Here is a 20,242-nt window from a genome sequence, read left to right as displayed (position 1 = left end):
TCTCAAGGGGGGTTGCTACAATCCCTTCTGATTATCTAAAGAATAAAACAATTTAAAAAAGAGCTTTGAGGTCAAAACTTTGCTCCTATTTTGTTTTTCATTTGTTCAAGTGTTGAATTTTGTAGCATTTATTATTTTTACTTTTTTATTTATTTCACTTTTGAAGAGCTATGTGATTTTTAAGCATTGTTCTGTGGTTTGATTGTCCGACATTATAGATATTATTATGTTCTTTGTTAATTATTTATAACTTTTTTATGTGTGTTCAGATCCTGGTTATGTTGTTGGTTTTTTTTCTTTTCAGTAGCCATTATATGAGTTATTCTTACCTCCCAATTTAGCTATATAATGTTAACAATGCTGTTGTGTTTTTCATTCTTATCATAGGTTCTGAAAAGCGGTTGTGGTCGCCGTAACGGTGGCGGTGACGCGGTTGCGGTTGTGTGGTGTAAAGGCCGCAGCGTAACGGTTGCAGTTACCGGAACTGTGAATTTTTTTATTTTTCGCACAATTTGTAAAAAATTTACCAATACGCATATTTTTTTTTATAATCATATTTATTGGGTTTTAAATAAATTTTGATAATTTTTTCATAATTTTTAAGTATGATCTAATATATTTCATATTTTTAAATCACTAGAAAATGATTTTTTTTACATTTTATTTCAATAATTAATGACTTTATATATTATAAATCCATATTACACTTGTGGAAAAAATTTCTTTTATTGGACTTAGATGTATAAAATTATTTTTAATTATTATACTTGTGGAAGCATATGTACATTTTAACTCAAATAGTTTTAAAAAAGTATACATCCATAATGGAAGAACTTGACAAAGTACATAACATCATAGCATAAATCACAAATAACAGATAGTACATTTTACACAATGTTACTACTAAAATTACATATTGTCACCACCAAAATGAGTGACGTGGTGCATCTTGAGATTCAGATTGTTGAGCTTGATTGTTGCTGCTACCTTCACCCCACCAAAATGAGTGACGTGGTGCATCTTAGGAATCAGATTGTTGAGCTTGATTGCTACTACCTTCATTCCATCCAGTAGGAAATATATAAGTAAATGTGCTCATCATGTCACCCCTTTCTGTTTCGTGCATTGGGAGAGAAAATGGATACCTTGGCTGAAAAGGATCAACATACCCTTCTTGAGTTTGCTGATAATTTGGAAAACCGTATCCTAGAGGACCATGTTGTTGAAGGGGCCAAGGATAATTTTGTTGAGGTGGGTAAGGATAGCTCTGGCTATCAGTGCTATAGGATGGATAAGGGTGATATGGATAACTATGACTACTATCAGATGAATCAAGCTGTTGTTCTCTACTTCTTATTCTTCTTTCATCCCGATGGGTATCACTACCACGAAACCTCCTAGGTAGTTGGGGTAAAGGTGCAACAGGTTCTCCAATATCATAATGTTCCCCAACATCACATAATCCAAATCCTCCAATAAAATCTTCACTTCCTGCACCAAAACTAGTACCATCACCGCCATCACCACCATTGTCGCCGCCACCACCACCACCGTCACCGTGAGAAGTGCCATCACCATTACCATCATCACCTCCTCCATCAGATGGTGTTAAACCACCACTATTATCACTTTGAGTTGGAGTAGGAGTTGAGCTTTGAGAAGTGCGTCGAGCTTGATATCTATGGGTGCCACCACTACCGTTTCCATCGCTGCCATTGCCATTGCTGTCGTCGTCGCCGCCACCACCACCATCATCTGAGACCAAATCTAGCCATTCAGAATTATCCACACCATCTAGTAAAGGATTTTCCCTTTCTTCTATCCATGGACTTATTGGATCATTTTCTTCAAATATGTAATCCAAGTTAATAGGATTAAAACTCCTATCAATCTCCTCTTGGCTACTTCTTTTAACATGTCTCAATTTTAATCTCATGTTATAGGTGATGAAGACTAATCTTTGAATTTTCTTATATTTCAATCTATTCCTTGTCTTCGTATGGATGAGATTAAAAGTACTCCAATTACGTTCACAGTGAGATGATGTGGTGGTTTGACTTAATACTTTCACAGCTATTTTTTGAAGTTCAGGAGCACAACTGTCATGAATAATCCACCACTCAGCTGCACAAAATTACATTACACTAGACATAAGTCAAAATATGATAGAAAATTATTTAAGTATTTATATATTGTAAATTTGTAATTTTGAAAATAAAACCTGGATTTGATTGTTTCCATGCTCTTTGTGCTAAAGGAGTGCCAAAAGTTTCCTGTTTATCTCGAAACAGCAACAACTACAATTTGGACAATCATTACAAGTAACATTTGCAAAAGTAGATTATTACTATTAAAATTTAAATAATTGGTACGTACTTGATTTGTTGCTTTCACTTGAGCATCCATATCAGGCTCTAGTCTGGTAATGACTTTTTTAAGTCCATCCATCACTTCTCTTATCATTTCATTGGATGAGATAACACCATATTGGAATTGAGGATTTAAAAAATATCCTTCAAAAATAAGAAGACAATTAATAATTGTATATAAATATACATTTTATAATTGAAATCGTAACACTTACCAGCCGCATGCAAATCTTGATACAATTGAAAAGACCATCGAGTATCAATAATTTTCCAATAGTCGGTGCAGTAGCGACAATCTCTTTTAATTGCCAACTTTGCTCTATCTATAGCTTCATATATGAAACCCATTGTTGGCTTCTCATCCCCATCAACCAACATCAATACTCTAACTAGGGGCTCATGAACTTTACAAAGCTCTGTTGCTTTCTGCCAAAACTCCTTTCCCAAAATAACTTTTTTCACATTGTAAGGCTACCCAGTCTTTGCCTTCCCCTATCTAGAATTCTTCCACTCATCACTATTAAACATAGCTCTCAATTGTTGTTTATATCTAACAATACTCTCAATGGCAATAAAATTTGTAGCAAATCGAGTGATGGCAGGTCGAATCAATTCTCTATTTCCAGTGAATTTTCTCATTAAATCCAACACCCATCCACTATTATAAATGAAATTGGTGATGGTTTTACCATCTTCAATCACCTTTGCTACGCTTTTCTTATTGGCTATGTCTTTTAGCATGAGATCGATACAATGTGCTGAACAAGCTGTCCAATATAATTGTTTCCTTTTTCTCATTAACATTTTACCAACAGCTTTCAATGCAGGTTCATTATCAGTTACCACTTGAACAACGTATTGTTCTCCAATTTCATCAACAACTTTATCTAACAACCCAAAATAATATTCAGCAGTTCTACTAACAATATTAGAGGCATTAATTGATTTGTGAAATATAGTACCTCTATTGCAGTACACTAAGAAGTTGATGATGTGTTGCCGAGTTAGACTACTCCAACCATCACACATGATGGATACACCTCTCTCTTCCCAAATTTCCTTAAATGATCCTATCCATTCTGTCATTTCATCATACTCCATGCCCAAATATACTTCAGAAACTTCATAAGCACATGTTAAGAGTGTGACCTTTACTTTCATTCTGCATAACTTAAATGAAATGAAAAATACTTTTGTTAAGAGTGTGTTTTTTGTTAAGAATTTTAAAATTATTCTACGCATAGATTTTTTTTAAAAAAATGTACAATTATTTGTAAAATACACAAATGAACCTTTTCCATTCTGTTAAAAATAAAAAATTTGTTTGTTCCTAAAGGAACAATTAAAATCTCATAGAGAATTTTTTTAAAAATAAAAGAATTATGAAGAAATTTATATATATATATATATTCTTTTTAAGGTTTCCTTTTAATCTTAAAACTTGAGGAACTAATTGGACCATACATGTTATTATCTTACTGTCAGGCTTGGTCCAAATTCAACTCAGGACCAAACCATATAAAGGCCCAAAGCAACTAGGGCCAAACAAGCCCAAGTAAGCCTGTTGGAATTTGAATTCCTTACATTTACTTTTAGCCTAACTACTAGGTGTGTTGTTTTCGCAATTTATACATTTAGAATTTACATGCTAATATAATCATATAAAAATTAAAAAATAAATTACAAATTATAAATAATTTTTTTTGAGGTATTGATTTTTTTTCTTTTAAAAAGATATTTAAAAAAAAAAATAGTGACTTTAACATTGTTGTCACAACACATTACAATAACAAAATAAAAAATATTTATAATTAAACATTAAATGAAATGATTACAAAAAAAAATGCAATCACTATTTATACATTTGGAATTTACATACTAATATAATCATATAAAAGTTAAAAAATAAATTATAAATAATTTTTTTTGAGGTATTGATTTTTTTGTTCTTTTAAAAAGATATTTAAAAAAAAATAGTGACTTCAATATTGTTGTCACAACACATTACAATAATAAAATAAAAAATATTTATAATTAAATATTAAATGAAATAATTATAAAAAAAATGCAACCACTATTTATACATTTGAAGTTTACATGCTAATATAATCATATAAAAATTAAAAAATAAATTATAAATAATTTTTTTTGAGGTATTGATTTTTTTTTTTAAAAAGATATTTAAAAAAAAATAGTGACTTCAACATTGTTGTCACAACACATTACAATAACAAAATAAAAAATATTTATAATTAAATATTAAATGAAATGATTACAAAAAAGATGTAACTACTCTTTATACATTTGGAGTTTACATGGTAATGTGATCATATAAAAATTAAAAAATAAATTATGAAGAAAAAAATTCATACATAGTTGGTTTTGGGGCTTCAATCATTTGAGTATTTGTTATCTTTTTGAATAACCTGCAAGAAAAAAAAATCAATAAAAATTGACATATATAAAATGTATTCATATAATTAAATGTGTTATGATTTTTAGATATTATAAAAAAAAATCAATCACTAATTAATATATATAAAATACTAAAAACAAGTGTATAGCTCTATATATATATTTAAATTAAAATTATTAAATATATCACATAAATTTTATAGATTTTATAAAATTTAAAATCTGAAATCATTGTTTAAAAAAAATAAAAATAAAATAAAATAAAATAATCTTGGCCAGTTGGAGACCACAAGGAAACAAATGCTTATCTGTGAAGTCAACAGTTTGATAAAGAAAGGGGTAGTGCTTATCTTCCCCACGAAGCTAGAGAGAGGCTACTGAGCAAATAAAATTTGATAAAGGGGGTGTTTGGGAAGAAAAAAAATAGCTAAATTTAGGCTAAAAATCACAAAAAGACAAAATAGACTAAAATAGCTAATAAGACAAAATATCACATCAAACCCATAATCATTTCACTTTTTCTCTCACAAACATCACATCTAACTACAAAAAAATCCAATCATTTTCCCAAACACAAAAATTTTAACCTACTTAAAATAGCCAAAAACTAAAATAGCCTACTAAAATAGCCACTTCCCACACGAGGCCAAAGAAAGGCAAGATCAAACTTTGGGCTTACTATTGTTCAGCACAAAGGCAAGATCAAGCTAACAAAGGCAAGATCAGCACAAAGGCAAGATCAAGCTAACAAAGGCAAGATCAAGCTAGCAGAGAGGTTCATCTCTTCCATCTCCCTCTTCCCTCTTCCCTCTTCTCTCTCTCTATTTCTCACTCATCCGCATTTCAGATCTGAAAATTTGTGGAACCTCACTTCAATTGAAAATGGTTCATGGGCTGTAAAGGCAAAAGACGAAAGCTAAAGGTATGTACATCTATTTCTTTTGTTTTTTCTTTTGAAAAATTGTGGATGTGTATTGGACATCAATCTTCAGCCTTTTCAGCTTTTTCTTTGTTTTTTTTAAAAAAAGAATCAGCTAAAGATGCCCTGTAACGTTCGTAACGGGCCGTTACGGCCGTTACATCACCGTTACGACCGCTACGACGGCCGTAACGGCCGATACACCTGTGAATTTCAATTACACCGCAAAATCAGGGGTAACGTGTAGTGCCTACCACCGAAACCGTTACGTAATGGCCACGTAACACCGCATTTTTAAACCTTGTTCTTATGTAACTCAGAAAACTATAATGCTCATGGAAAATTGTAAGGGGAATCCTACTTCTTTTCAAAGGTTCTTGGAAAGCTCTTTACATTGACTGAAGAGTGGTTCTTGAACTTGGCAAGGTAAAATGAAGGATTACAAGTCTACAAATGGTTAAGAAAGGCTTACTTTTGACCATCCGTTGTCATGAGCTCTTATTTATTTATTTTATGAATACCAATATGTTTAGTTGTTTGATGTTCATCTATTTAATCATCGTGGTTGCTGTGTTGTTTAATCGTGTCCAAACAGCCATTGTTGTAAGCTTTTAAATTGCATTTTAAACAGTATAGTATAAATCAAGCAATATTGTGGAATGCATACAGTTAGTGACTTGTTCAGGTTCAAAAGTGTAGCTTTGTTGATGTTGGATGGGATAAATTTGAAACTACTCAGAAGTTATGCGGACATTATTTTTATGTAGATTAGGTTTCACTTTTTCTAGGTTATTTGATTTTATTTTCTTCTCTTATTTCTATAAATTAAGTTTTTTTGTTTTAAATAATGGGTATTAGCTGGTGTGCCATGCACGCGGCCAACTCACTAGTATATATATAAAGCATAAATAAGAAGTGAAAAGTGTTTTCAGCCATTGTATGAGCAGTATTTTCTAGCTGTTAAAAAGTCAATTTTTCCCATCACTTTAATATTATCTTTTCTTTGAGATTGGGGTATTCGGTATTCATGGAAATTTGGGAAATTCAGTGGGTATTAGTAATGATGGTAACTGCAGGGGTGATAACGACTCTGTTTAATATATTGCTTGCTGTCTTCTGTCTTCTTTTTATCTTGCTGACTGGTTTTTTCTTTCCGGTTTGGTATGCTTTCTTTTTATTTCGTCGGTGTGTTCTAGTGGATGTGACGGAGCTTTTCATCTGTAGTTTCTTTTGTTGTTTGTGCCAATTAATTTGACAATCTTTGATTGCGCTCGGTAAAACTTTAGAATTATGATTTGAGAATATAGTTGTATTTTGAGTTTGTGAGTTTTAAAATTATGATTTGAGTGTGAAAAATTTATTTAGTTATAAGTTTTGAAAAGAATTTTGAATTGAGCGTTGTGACATATGATATTTAATTCAAAAATTTACAACTCATAATTAAACATACAATCCAAAATTATATTCAAAACTCATAAAAAATATTAAAAAAATTCTCAAAATAATTTTTATTTAAAATATAAAAATAGCAGGTACCCCCTCCCCAAAAAAAAAAAGAAGTATCATTGTTCCGGTCAACCGATCAGACGTCCGGAAAGATGATCGAGTAGACATATTTTAAAATATAAGTTTGAAATCAATTTTTTAAAATTATAAATAAACACCATGTACAATCCGAAGGGTGGAATTAAAGTTCCAAACACTACCAAGCAGAGCCTTCATTTCTTCATTTCTTCTTCCTTTTTTTTTTTTTTTTTTTTTTTTTTTTTTTTTTTTTTTTTTTTTCTCTCAACTGAGCAAGGTATTAATCTCTCAATCACTCAGGTCTCTCTTTCTTTATCAAGTTCTCTCCATGCCCTCTGTTTGTATTTAGGGTTTCAAAGAATCCCAAACAACCAGAGATTGACTGTAAGATCTCCTTTTCAACTATGTGTACTTATTTTTCTAGGTATTATTTGTTGAATAATTCAGTGGAAATGTTGCCCATTCCAATTGCAAAACCAAGCTTCGGCACTTCATTATCTTATCTCCACCTTGATGCCATTATAGGTCTCTCTCTTCCCTTTCTCTCTTTCTCTCTCTCTCTCTCTATATATATATATACACACACACACACATGTATTATCTAAATGCGAAATGTATGTTTGGGATTTCTTCGATTTCAAGTTCTTTTTCCCTTTTTCAAAAAATGGGTCTATTTATTCTGTGTGAGAATGTTATAGGTTCAATTGATCATGCTATACATTCTCTTTTCTGGTTCCATTTTCCTTTTCTGAAATTGGGTTTGGTGTCCATTTTGTTAATCTTTAAATGGAATATGTTTATGTACATATTTATATGTACATATGTTTATAAATATTTATATTTATATATGTATGTGTGTTCTATGTTTGTATATTGTATCATTTTGCAATATTTGGTTGACATTTTACATTTTGATTATTAACTTTGGGTTTGCTTTTGATTCATAGAGTTATGTTGTCTTGTGTTTTTTTAATGGATATTGTGATTTTTTTTTTTTTGGGCTCCTTCAGATTTTTTAAGGATGGTGAGACTAATTGAAAAGAGGCGTGTGTGTTGGTTGATATCGTGATGATAATTTTTGTGTGAGAAAGAGGCATGGCTGTTATGAATATTGGCAGGGATGGTGAGACTAAATAGAACACTTCTTTTCACCCAAGAAAAAACAAAAATTTGTGTGGGAGGAATATCTACTAACCATCTTGTTTGCAAAAATTGCTAATTGGTTGAAAGTAAAAGAATTTAGACATTCTCTTATTTTGGGAATGGGCAGAAAGGAAGAATGTCTACAGTCAAGTCCTAAAATAGTGGCGGGATCTACAAACTGGGGTTGATTAGGTAAAACTCCTGCACTGCAACATCTATTCTTCTAGAATTGACAAAACTGAAGGCTGAAGAAAGGAAGAAATGAGGAATTAGTTTGAAAAATGGGATAATTTGTTCTTATGATTGTTATTGTTGAGGAGTCTTAAAAGATTTAAAATCACGCTATTCTACTTCTTTGCAAGTGTTTTTTTTTTGCTAGTCTAAATAAAACAACACTATTGTTTTGGGAACTAGGTTAAAAGTTGACTTTTTTGCATTTTTTTGAAAAAACGTGTAAAAAAATAGAGAAGGTGATGTGATTCAGAAAAGCCAAAAAGTCAAAAAGTGGCTTTTAGTTGAGTTGCCAAAACAAACCAAGTGTGTTATCATTCAATGAAGATATTAAAATTTTTCCCCCCTCACATATGGTTTTTCACCTCCCAATTAGGATTTATCATTTTTGGTTTTTCAAATAATCAAAAACATTTTTTTAAGAGCTCAAAAAATAGGTGCAATCCATGAACATGAGTCATTTTAATCTGGGTTTTTTCTTGCAACAGATGATTGGAAACCCTTATCAATTTTTTCTTTTCTATCAATGAAAGTGCATTACATGTGCTTACATCCAATTTAAGTTTCATAATGCTATTATGCATTGAAGTACGTTATACACCACAAAAGACATTTTCTCTTTGCCTTTTAGTAGAAACCAAGTAATCTCTTGTACACTATTTGCTTTATGAAGTAAAACATGCTGCTTGGGAGCATATTTGACTGCGTCATTCGGTTCTGTTCAAAGATCTTCTTTATTGATGGTTTGTGAATATGTTTTGTTTCCTAATTCTTACTTAACATATTTGGGATGTCTTGACTTCTCTACCTCTAAATTTCACATCTACTATTGACATCCTTGGTTTTTGGAACTGATCTTCCACAATATAATCAACTTGGTCATAAAGCACACAATTTTGCATCTTCATGAAATAGAACCCATTGCGGTTCTCTTGTTTTTTTATGATTTGTGTTGTGGATGCTATTGACTATGAAGCATCAATACATCATGTTTGACATACCCCAATCCATAATTTTGTAATTGTTGTTTTTGCTAGACATGTAACTGATTGTGGTGGTGTTGAAAGCATGTATGTACTCATTTGTGTTTCTTGCTTTTTTATCGTTTATGTTGTGGATGCTATTGACTATGAAGCTGATGATTTTAGAGAGTAACCAGCTTAGGGTTTGATTAGGATATCATCCCTTATTTATATTAATGAAGATTAAAGTTTGTAAAAATTATAAGGGAGTCTTGAGGCATAGAATAATTACAAACTAATAACTCAGATAGTAATACGATAATATAATATGCTAACACTCTCCCTCAAGCTGGTGCGAAGATATCTCTCATGCTCAGCTTGCCTAATATGTCATGAAATGGCTTATTCCCAACCCCATTGGTGAAAATGTTAGCAAGTTGTTCACTAGACTGGACAAAAAGAGTACAAATGGTACCACTAGTGAGTTTCTCCTTAATGAAGTGGCGATCAATCTCAACATGTTTTGTCCTGTCATGTTGAATCGGATTGTGAGCGATATTGATAGTGGCCTCTAAACTCAGCTTCTGCACTTGACTTGGTAACCACATTCTATTTCTTACTCCTCCAAGTAACTAGGTTGCCTCCAACAAAGGTGCAATATCCTGAAGTCAATCTCCTATCAGTTTCTGATCCAGCCCAGTCAGCATCTGTATAGTCTTCCACACGAAGATGATCATACTTTGAAAAATAAAGACCTTTACCAGGAGCATACTTCAAGTACCTCAAGATTCTCATGACAGTCTCGAAGTGAATCTGATGAGGAGCATGCATAAACTGACTAACAACACTGACAACAAAAGCAATATCAGGACGGGAGTGAGATAGGTAACTGAGCTTACCCACACTGACAGCAAAAGCAATATCAGAACGGGAGTGAGATAGGTAAATGAGCTTACCCACTAATCGTTGATAGCTCCCCCTATCAACAACTGCTCCTCCTTCATTATCTCCTAATTTCTGATTGGGTTCTAGTGGAGTGCCACATGCCTTGCAGCCAAGCATCCTAGTTTCCTTCAACAGGTCAAGCACATATTTTCTCTGTGAGATAAATATCCCATCCTTGGAGCGAGCAACTTCAATTCCCAGAAAATACTTCAAGTTTCCCAAGTCTTTGATTTCTAACTCACTAGCTAAATATTTTTTCAACAGAGGTATTTCCCCACTATCATTGCTCGTAAGAACTATGTCATCTACATAAATAATAAGTGCTGTAGTCTTACCATGTGAGGAATGTTTCACAAACAAGGTGTGATCTGCCTGACTCTGTTTGAATCCATATTTAAGCATAGCCTGATTGAATCTTTCAAACCAAGCCCTTGGAGACTGATTGAGACCATATAATGACTTCCGAAGCTTGCATACTTTGCCTTCTGTTTGATGATCCTTAAAGCTAGGAGGAATGTCCATATATACCTCTTCTTCGAGGTCACCATGGAAAAAGGCATTCTTGACATCAAACTGATAAAGCAGCCAATCTAGATTAGCTGCTAGAGAGAGAAGTACTTTGAATGAATTCATCTTAGTCACGGGTGTGAAGGTCTCCTGATAATCAATGCCATATGTCTGAGTAAACCCTTTTGCCACAAGTCTTGCCTTGTAACGCTCAATAGAACCATCTGTTTTGTGTTTCACAGTATACAACCATTTACATCCCATAGGTCGTTTGCCCGTAGGTAACTCAGTTAATTCCCAAGTGCCATTCTTCCTAAGTGTTTTCATTTCCTCAATCATGCCTAGTTTCTACTTAGAGGTAGCAGGAGCATCCTGAAAATGGTTAGGAATGCTAACAGAGGAAATATTTGACACAAACGCTCTATATGAGGATGCCAAATGAGAGTAGGACACAAAATGTGAGATAGGATGTTGAGTACAAGATTTCACACCCTTCCTCTTGGCAATAGGAACATCAGGATCAATGGACTCAAGAGATTCAAAGTTACCTAGACTTTCATCAGAAGCAGGAGATGGCAGTGGAGGAGCAGAAGTGGTCCCTTGTATCCAGTTAACTTTCTGTCTGTCTATGTCCCGGACATAAACATGCCCTTCCTTATCCTTGGTGACATTCGGTTCTATAGTCCTAGTAGAAGAGGGTGGTGCAAGAACTGGTTCCACCATAGGAAGCACATGACTCATTGATACCATGTTAGAATAATGTATAGAGAAAGAGAGAGAATAAATTGTGTATATATTGATGTTGTAAGAGACAATTTCTGTATTTTTGCCACTCAGAAACACACTCCTGTTTATCCCAATGACCCTTGACAAACTTCTCTGAATACCACCCGTTAAAGCAATTGTGGTAGGCGGCTCTGAGATGGGCACAAGGGGATGTAGCTTCTCTTCTCTCTGTTAATCCCCATTCCAATTACCAGACACTCCAGACTCAGACTCAGACTCAGACTCAACACTCGGTGGACTTCACTTGCTTTCTTGGAGTTGCTATGTGTTTGGATCGGAGCTCATTTTGTCTGTTAGTGTAATATTAGTGTAATATAGTATTGTTAGTGTAATATAGGTGCAATATCTAGCTGTCCCAATAATGATGTTGTTGTATACTGCTTTCGGTGTTAGTTAGCATCCTATGTACCACCTTTCCTCTCTATAAATGAGAGTGATTTGTTCCTTGTAAATAACTGAATATCAATGAATACAGTATTTATTCTCTCTATACAGTATTCAAACATGGTATCAGAGCTAGGATAAGAATCTCATAATTTCGCTTCACCGGCGGGCGGTAGCCTTGCCTTAGCCGCCCGCCGGACCTCAGCCCTTGTTATCGGAGCACTGTCTCTCTCTCTCTCTCTGCACGGAGCCACCACCATCGCTCCTCTATCACTGCCGCCCAACAGACTTTGTAGATCCAGCACTGTCTCTCTCTCGTTATTGGAGCACTGTCTCTCTCTGCCCTGAGCCACCACCATCGCTCCTCTGTCACTGCCGCCCAACAGACTTTGCAGATCCAGGTCTCTCTTGTTGATTCGCAACAAAAACAAGAACAAAAACATGTCTCTCTCTCATCATTTGAAACTCACAGTCACTCTTTTTGGGCTGTGTTTGGCAAGTGTTGCCATAACCGATCCTCTTTCTCCTCCAACACTGTCTACGAAGACGCCTTGCACGTGTTCGGTGCTCCATACGCGCCTTTACAACAATACTCGTCTTGCCTGAACGCATCACACGCGCTCTTACACGCCACGCTCTCTCCCTCCGTACTCGTCACCTTCAGCTCCGACGGACACGCGCCGTTCAAGTCCATCATGCATCCCATGGTTGTACAATTCCCTCCGGTCCCACCTTGAGGCACCACCAGCATTGGACTGTTGTACCCGTCAACCGAGCTCACGTTGTAGAAGTCTAACCCATTAGACCCGTCCAGCGTGAACTTGGCTAGTGTGGCTGGCGGCGCAGCATTGTTGCCGGCGCAGTCTACCTTTCCAGTGCCGCAATCCTCTGTGAACTAGGGTTGGGGTTATCAGGGTTGGGGTTATCAGGCATGGTAGTAGGTATAATGAGACTCTCACTCCTAGGTGTTTGAGAGGTAGGGGACACATTGGTGGAATCTGCCATGGATACTATACTACCGAACCCGCAACAAAACTAGTGGCAATCACAAACCCGTAAGGTGGTGGTGAAAGAACAGGCACAATGACCACTATAAACGCATAACAAAATTAAGAAAACATAAAGTTTTTTTTTTTTTTAGACAAACAGTGTTGAAGATCAAACAGGGCCTATACACGACATATCAGAGGAAAGACCAAACAGAGGTTATACTAGAGATCGACTGAAGAGGACAAACTGTGTTGACAGAGGAGATCGAAGAAGACAGAGGAGATCGACGAACTGAGGATCGACTGAAGATCGACGAAGTGAGGAACTGACCAAGCAGAGGATATCGACTGACGATGAGCGACGACTGACGCTTCGAAGAGCGACGATGGCATAGGAGAAGTCGATTCCAGCAGATGACCAACCCAGGTAAGTTTCGAACCCTAGAGTGATTGTTGGTGCTAATTTCGACCAACAAGGGTGAGCCGAAACCCTAGACAGGCATCAACCCACCCGAAACTACGTGGGTCTTTGTCGGCGTGAGCCGAAGCCCCTCAGGGTGGAGTTAGCGTGAGCCGAAGCCCCTACGGTGGTGACTGGTGGCTCCGGTGGTGGCCGGTGGAGCCGATTTGTAATAGGAACAGTATGGGTAGCTAGGATTAGGTATTAGGGTTTAGCTCTGATACCATGATGATTTTAGAGAGTAACTAGCTTAGGGTTTGATTAGGATATCATCTCCTATTTATATTAATGAAGATTAAAGTTTGTAAAAATTACAAGGGAGCCCTGAGGCATAGAATAATTACAAACTAATAACTCAGATAGTAATATGATAATATAATATGCTAACAGATGCATCGGTACATCCCTCTTGTGTCTAACAACACATGTTTGACTTACCCCGATCCATAATTTTGTAATTATTGTTTTTGCTAGACATGTAACTGATTGGTGGTGTTGAAAGCATGTATGTACTCATTTGTGTTTCTGCTATAAAGTTGTAAGTGGTACTTTCTATTGTCATTAATCTTCTGCAATTGTTATGTCATATTTCGATACACTTTTTGTAATTATACTCTGATTTGATACTTAAACAGTTTTAGTGCAAGTTTTTTAATGTATATTTATATATTATTTCATGCACCTTGTATTAAATTGAAATTTTGTCTATTGGTAGTATATATGTTCAGACTTTAGTAGCTCATTTTCTCTCTATGTATACACACAATCTCAAATATACAAGTGATATATGCTTGCTCTAGTAGACTATAACTTTAGAATTTCAAAGGGATTATTCTCATATAGTTTGAGTGGCAAGATTGGCTATAAGACTCGCAAACGTTTCTGTTTTCCATTTTTCTTTTTTCTTTTTTCTTTTTTTCATTATTACTATTTTTTTTAATGTAGTTTAGACATGCTTTGATCAGACAGGTCTGGTAAAAATGTCAGATTTGAGTACAATATGTAGGAGAAAAAATAGCTTTAATTTTGAGTAGATGAAAAATAGCTTAACTCAGCCAGAATCTATGAAGCATGGGTACTTTAAAAAACATGCCGTACCCGTACCGGGTACTTACCGGCGTACCGTACCTCGTATGGTACTTCTACATACGTACCGGGTACACGAAACACGTATCCAAGTTTTTTCTTCTTAATTTTTGATGTACCCAGACGTACCTAGTATATATCCAAGCCGTACCGTACCTCCGTTGAAACAATATTTTCCTTCTACTACAGAAATAAAACTCATTTCATTAGATTTCTTTTTTAGTTTTTGTTTTATGCTTAGCATGATTTTAAAATTAAATTATGGTTTGTAAGTTGTTTAATATATTGACATTTAATTTTGATTTATACTTTTCATTTTGACATTAAATGTTAATTATAGGTTGGACCTTAACAAATTAAACCATTTAATTATTTTTTGCATTACTCTAAATTAAAAATAAATATTTTTTTACAAGCGTACCAAGCCGTACCCGTACCTTATTTTTTTTGAATTTTACCGTATCGACGTACCCGTATCGTACCAGTACCAGTACTCGTACTTGTACCTGTGCTTCATAGGCCAGAATGATGGTCTCAGTTCACTGATGATCTTTGTTTCATTTTGTTTCCCACGTTTCATGAAGTGTTTTTTAGACTAGTCATAAATTTAATTTGTCATCAAATTTATCTACTAAAATATAGCATTTTATAATTTTAGTGGCTTTTATCCTTGACTATAGTTTAATGTGTTGTGTGCTATGTGCCATCTCCATAAGGGTAATTTGTATTTCTAATTTTTGATTTCCAGTAATCAGTAAGATGAAACATGCACAATGGTTTGAATGACAGGACCATACTATAAAATATTGGAAAATGTTATAGGTCTCAAATTTTCTACCAAATAAATAACCAAATGTCTCACATGGTGTAGACCCCACACTTTTGTGGATCCCACACCTATGTGAGACATTAGGTCGTTTATTTGGTAGAAAATTTGGTATCTCTAACATTACTCTAAAATATTTGTATGTTTGTATATATTAGAGTTACTCATTTTCTTTGTCATATTCATTGAAATCATTCAGGGTTTTTGGGTTTCATGGGTCTAATTTGGTTAACTGATGCTCAATCGGGGAGAATGAATTCAAAGATCATGAGTGCGGGAAGAGACAGACCAAATTCTACTCTCTTTTTTCCCCTTCATCTTTGTTGCTGCGTTTCTAACATTGATCTTCATCTAACCCACTTTTTTCTTTGCTTTCTTTTTTGTTGATGTTTTGAAGTAGGGGTGCTGCTTGATGGCACGGATTATTCAATGGCAGCTAGACCATTGCTGGTGGTAGACTCTCCACTCCACTTGCAGTAGTGGTAACTGCAGGTGTATGGTTATTTTGTCGATCATTTGTAGCAGTAAGTTAATTTCTGGTAAATGCATACTAATGTTTATATAATTCAAGAAAAGGAAGAAGAACAACTGTGGAAGGAAATATTAAGATATACATGATTTAGAAATGTCACTTTCTTCTCTCTTTTTTCCCCCTATGGTTTTCATAGTCAAACACTGGAATCATGGAATTTAATCTTTTGTCGGTGCATATATATGTAAAGCTGAATCATATGATATACTGGCACTCAATTTTGAAATATCTACTAAACTCGTAAGAACTAGTTGAGTTTTTGTATGTTAAATGTATTGAATTTATCTGCATCATTTTGTGTGCTTTTGTACTAATTGTAGTGACTAAAGCCATAATTTTTTTTTTTTTTTTGTACTTGACTTCAGAACGATTTTTAGGAATGTGGCATCTGCAGGGTTGATGTCTAGGTATGTGAACTAATGAGAAGATATGTTCGCCTATGTTTTTGTTGTGTCCGTATTCGATTTTTTGAAAGTTCTGTTTTATTTTAATTGTAGTAGGTATTTTATGCTATTTGCTTGGTTTACTGAAAAGAAAAATATTAGAGAATAAGTAACAAGATTGTATGTTGTATACTCTTGTATAGGGCAATCGAGGATATGAGTTCAATCAAACTCCTCCCTCTGTGAAATGTTTAGTGAACAGGCAATTGATGAAGGTTTTTTTTAATGAAAATGAAAATAATTAAGTGTATCCCTTTTGAACAATTTTCAGCTATGTTGTAGAGTACTCCCTACTAAAAATGAAGTGAAAAAAAAAAGGCATGGAACAAAGATTACTGCATCTTTGTGTGATATCCTTTCAATTTTGTGAAGTTCGTGGACCCTTATAGGTTTGGTTTTCTTAGTTTTGCAGCAAAAATCAAATGAAAAAGAAAAGAAAAAACACTATGTATTTGAGGATTGAGCATTGTGAAAGGGGCAGTTATTTATTTATTTTTTGTGTGTGAGATCATTTTGTTATTCTTCCTCTTATTATTACTAATACTATTAGGATTAAATTATGGCCATTTTGTTTATTTCGTTCCTAAACCATTAATTTAATCTATTACGGTCCTGAAGTTTATGATTCGACTTATGTAATTCCATTGAAGACGCTCATCCAAATTAGTAATGGTTAAAAATGTTATTTGATATTTTGCAAGACTTTAAATTTTATAACTAAACTTTCATCTTCTTACTTATATGATATTGGACAACACACAATTAAACACTTTTCATCTTCTCACCTTCTTTCCCATGGTGGTTATGGTGGGAGAGGGTGGCAAGAGAGTAGGGAGAGAGAGGGAAGGTGAAGGAGTGAAGAAGAAGATGGGTGTTGTTTGGTTGTAGGGTGTAGGTTGTCCAATATAGTGTGAGTTGGAAGATGAGGTTCTCAAATTATGAAATGATCCTTTTACTTGTTAGGTTTGTCTTCTATCATTATTGATTTGGATGTCGTCTTCATTTGACAACATGAGCTAAAATTTTAAAATTGAGTGATGAAATGGATGAAATTAATAATTTAAGGATGAAATAAATAAAATAGCTATAGTTAAAGCATAAAAGTGAAGCAAACCTTATTATTATTATTATTTGTGGACACTTTCTTGATTGCACTTCGTTTTTATTTTTCTTATAATTGTTTTTTATTATTTAAAGTTATTATTATTAGTATTTTTAGTAGTAGGAGTTCAATGTGTCTCAAAAAATAATTTAAGGATGAAATAAACAAAATAGCTATAGTTAAAGCATAAAATTGAGACTAACGATTGTTATTATTTGTGGACACTTTTTTGATCGTACTTTCTTTTTCTTCTTCTTATAATTCTTTTTTATCATTTAAAGTTATTATTATTATTAGTTCAATGTGTCTAAAAAACAATAATGAAAAACAGAAGGAAAAAAAAATGACAACTTGATATTCCAAGTGCTCTACATTTTTAAAAAACTTAAAATTTTGAACTAAAAAACGTAGTACTTTATTTCGATAAAATATTTGTGTATTAAATATTTTTATGAGTCAAATATATCCCTCAAAACCATCAAATTCTCTACACCACTCCTATAATTTTTAGCAAGACATTTTGTTTTGGGGATCACATGACAGGATGTTAGCATGCATTGTGGAGGTTTTGCATTTCCCTTTGTTTATATCATGATACCACTCCTATTTCTATGTATATGACTAGATAATGAGTGTTCTATGCATGTTATGTGGTTCTATTTGATAGTATATTTGTTAAATATAGTTGAAAATTTAGAATTTTTACGTATGGAGGCTGGTTTACTTCAATACTCAAGATAGTTGGTACGTGTCTATATGTAGTAACTTCGACTATAATCTGTTCATATTGATCATGAGTGTTTGATTTCTTCATCTGCCTATTGCATTGTGCATTTGGGTATATTTTGTTGGAATTAGGAAATAATGATATTATAAGTATGGTAGTGTTGGAATTAGGAAATAGTGATATTGTAATTATGTGTATAAAATCTGTGATTATGTCGATTACAGATTTAATGCCTTTTTTGTCGTCATTTCCTATGTTGTTTGTTTCCTATTTTGTAATATTGTTTCATTATAAATATAAGGTTCTACCTCATTCATAGGTAAGCCAAAACAATTATTTTCATCCTTTTTGGTATCAGAGCCAAAACATAGAAACCCTAGACCACCCCCTCCTCCCTGTCGGCCCCTGTTCTTCCTTGCCCAGTAATTTCTTCATTTTCTTTCTTCTTCCTCCAGCAGCCGACAGACCTTCTTTCCCCTATAGACCACCTGACAGCCTATCCCACCACTGCTAGACCACCCGAAACCACTTACCCACCGTCCTATACCCCTCGGCAGGACTGTATTTACACTTGCCGAGGGCCTTACTGCCAACCATGTTTCATCTTGGCCTAGAGTACTTCGACACCCTCTTTATGGTGGTTTGAACCCTTTTTCTCTCTTTTACAGGGTGTATTGTTGATGCTTTAAGCACTTTTTTGAACCTCTTTTTGCCTTTTCTTTTTGTGGGCTACTAGGTTTATTCTGTAGCATTTAGCCATTGAGTTTTTTTTGGCTTTTTTGGTTGTTTACTTGGACTGTGTTGCTATATTGCTGTCTATTTCAGCCCTCATCATCTCCCCATGGATAACTCATCTTAAACCATTGCTATATTGCTATATTGCTGTCTATTTCAGCCCTCATCATCTCCCTGTGGATAACTCATCTTATACCATTCCTACTGAGGTATCTACTGCGGTCTCCACCAAACCTGTGCCTATTCCAAGTAGTGATTTTTCTCTTTCCCATCACACTCCAATTCATCATATTACTAGTGTGGTGTTGAACGGGAAAATTTTTGTTGCTTGGAGCCGTTCCCTTAAACTCTATCTTGGGGGAAAGGGAAAGGCTCATTGGTTTTTATGTACTATTACCCCGCTAGCTGCGACAGACCCTACACGTGCTCTGTGGGATATCGATAACTACACTATATTAAGATGGATGTTCAATTCCATAGAAGATCAGATTTATATATTCCTTTATTGCAATACAGTTCTGAGTTTGTGGCAGGCATTGTCACAGATGTACACTAATGTTCACAATGATGCACGTATCTTTGAGCTTTACCAGGATATAGCCCGGGATTCTCAGTCCTCTCTTGGCCTTTCTGTTGCTGAATTCTTTGGATATCTTCAGGCTTGTTGGGAGGAACTTGCTTAATATGAGCCTTTGACTGACTTTCCACCACAAGCCACCTCCTTTGTGTCCAAGAGGCTTGCTTGACAGCACACTTATCAGTTTCTCATGGGTTTAAACTCAGAATTTGAATTGAATCTCTTCGAATTCAAATTCTAAACACATCACACATGCCATCTCTTTATGAGGCTTTTGCCATTATTGACAGTGATGGACGTCGCCGGCGATTGGTTCATCCTAGTGTTCCTTCAGTCCCTCCAGTTTTAGCAGATCAGATGACTTTTACTGCGAGTTCTGGTTCTCGGAGTTCCACCGGTTCTGTTACTTGTCATCATTGTGGTGCGCCTGGACATGTCAAAGCCCGTTGCTTCAACTTCATTCTGAGTTGAGGCCACGCCCTTCCCGTCCTCGTGGTCCTGCTCTACGTTGTTCTGGCTTTGCTCACACTGCTGCTTTGGTGGACGTTACTCCTGCTTCTGAGCCTCCTAATGTCCCTAA

General features: G+C 34.7%; 2 protein-coding genes across 2 annotated transcripts; both read right to left on the bottom strand.

Annotated features, from left to right (window-relative positions):
- Positions 1 to 767: 767 nt before the first annotated feature.
- LOC145799207 (uncharacterized) lies at positions 768 to 2,799 on the bottom strand. Its single transcript, XM_082888744.1, has 4 exons — positions 2,585 to 2,799; positions 2,377 to 2,513; positions 2,222 to 2,297; positions 768 to 2,124 (listed from the first exon to the last, which is right to left on the bottom strand). The coding sequence occupies exons 1-4, from the start codon at positions 2,745 to 2,747 to the stop codon at positions 1,022 to 1,024; spliced, it is 1,479 nt and encodes a 492-aa protein (XP_082744870.1). The 5' UTR covers positions 2,748 to 2,799; the 3' UTR covers positions 768 to 1,021.
- A 62-nt stretch (positions 2,800 to 2,861) lies between these two features.
- On the bottom strand, positions 2,862 to 3,530 carry LOC145799826 (uncharacterized). Its single transcript, XM_082889458.1, has one exon. It carries the CDS (start codon positions 3,528 to 3,530, stop codon positions 2,862 to 2,864), a length of 669 nt encoding a protein of 222 aa, XP_082745584.1.
- Positions 3,531 to 20,242: the final 16,712 nt, after the last annotated feature.

The sequence above is a fragment of the Camellia sinensis genome, chromosome 9, assembly GCF_055761805.1.
Source record: "Camellia sinensis isolate YWXY chromosome 9, ASM5576180v1, whole genome shotgun sequence".
Classification (NCBI taxonomy): Eukaryota; Viridiplantae; Streptophyta; class Magnoliopsida; order Ericales; family Theaceae; genus Camellia; species Camellia sinensis.
This window is presented reverse-complemented; position numbering and strand designations above follow the sequence as displayed.

Excerpts from the sequence above, each read along its gene's own strand:
- LOC145799207 (XM_082888744.1), bottom strand. The coding sequence starts at position 2,747 with ATGTTGGTTGATGGGGATGAGAAGCCAACAATGGGTTTCATATATGAA. Across the intron at positions 2,514-2,584 it reads TCAAGATTTGCATGCGGCTG|GATATTTTTTAAATCCTCAA; the intron begins GTAAGTGTTACG and ends TTATTTTTGAAG. Across the intron at positions 2,298-2,376 it reads AAGTGAAAGCAACAAATCAA|TTGTTGCTGTTTCGAGATAA; the intron begins GTACGTACCAAT and ends TCCAAATTGTAG.
- LOC145799826 (XM_082889458.1), bottom strand. The coding sequence starts at position 3,530 with ATGAAAGTAAAGGTCACACTCTTAACATGTGCTTATGAAGTTTCTGAA.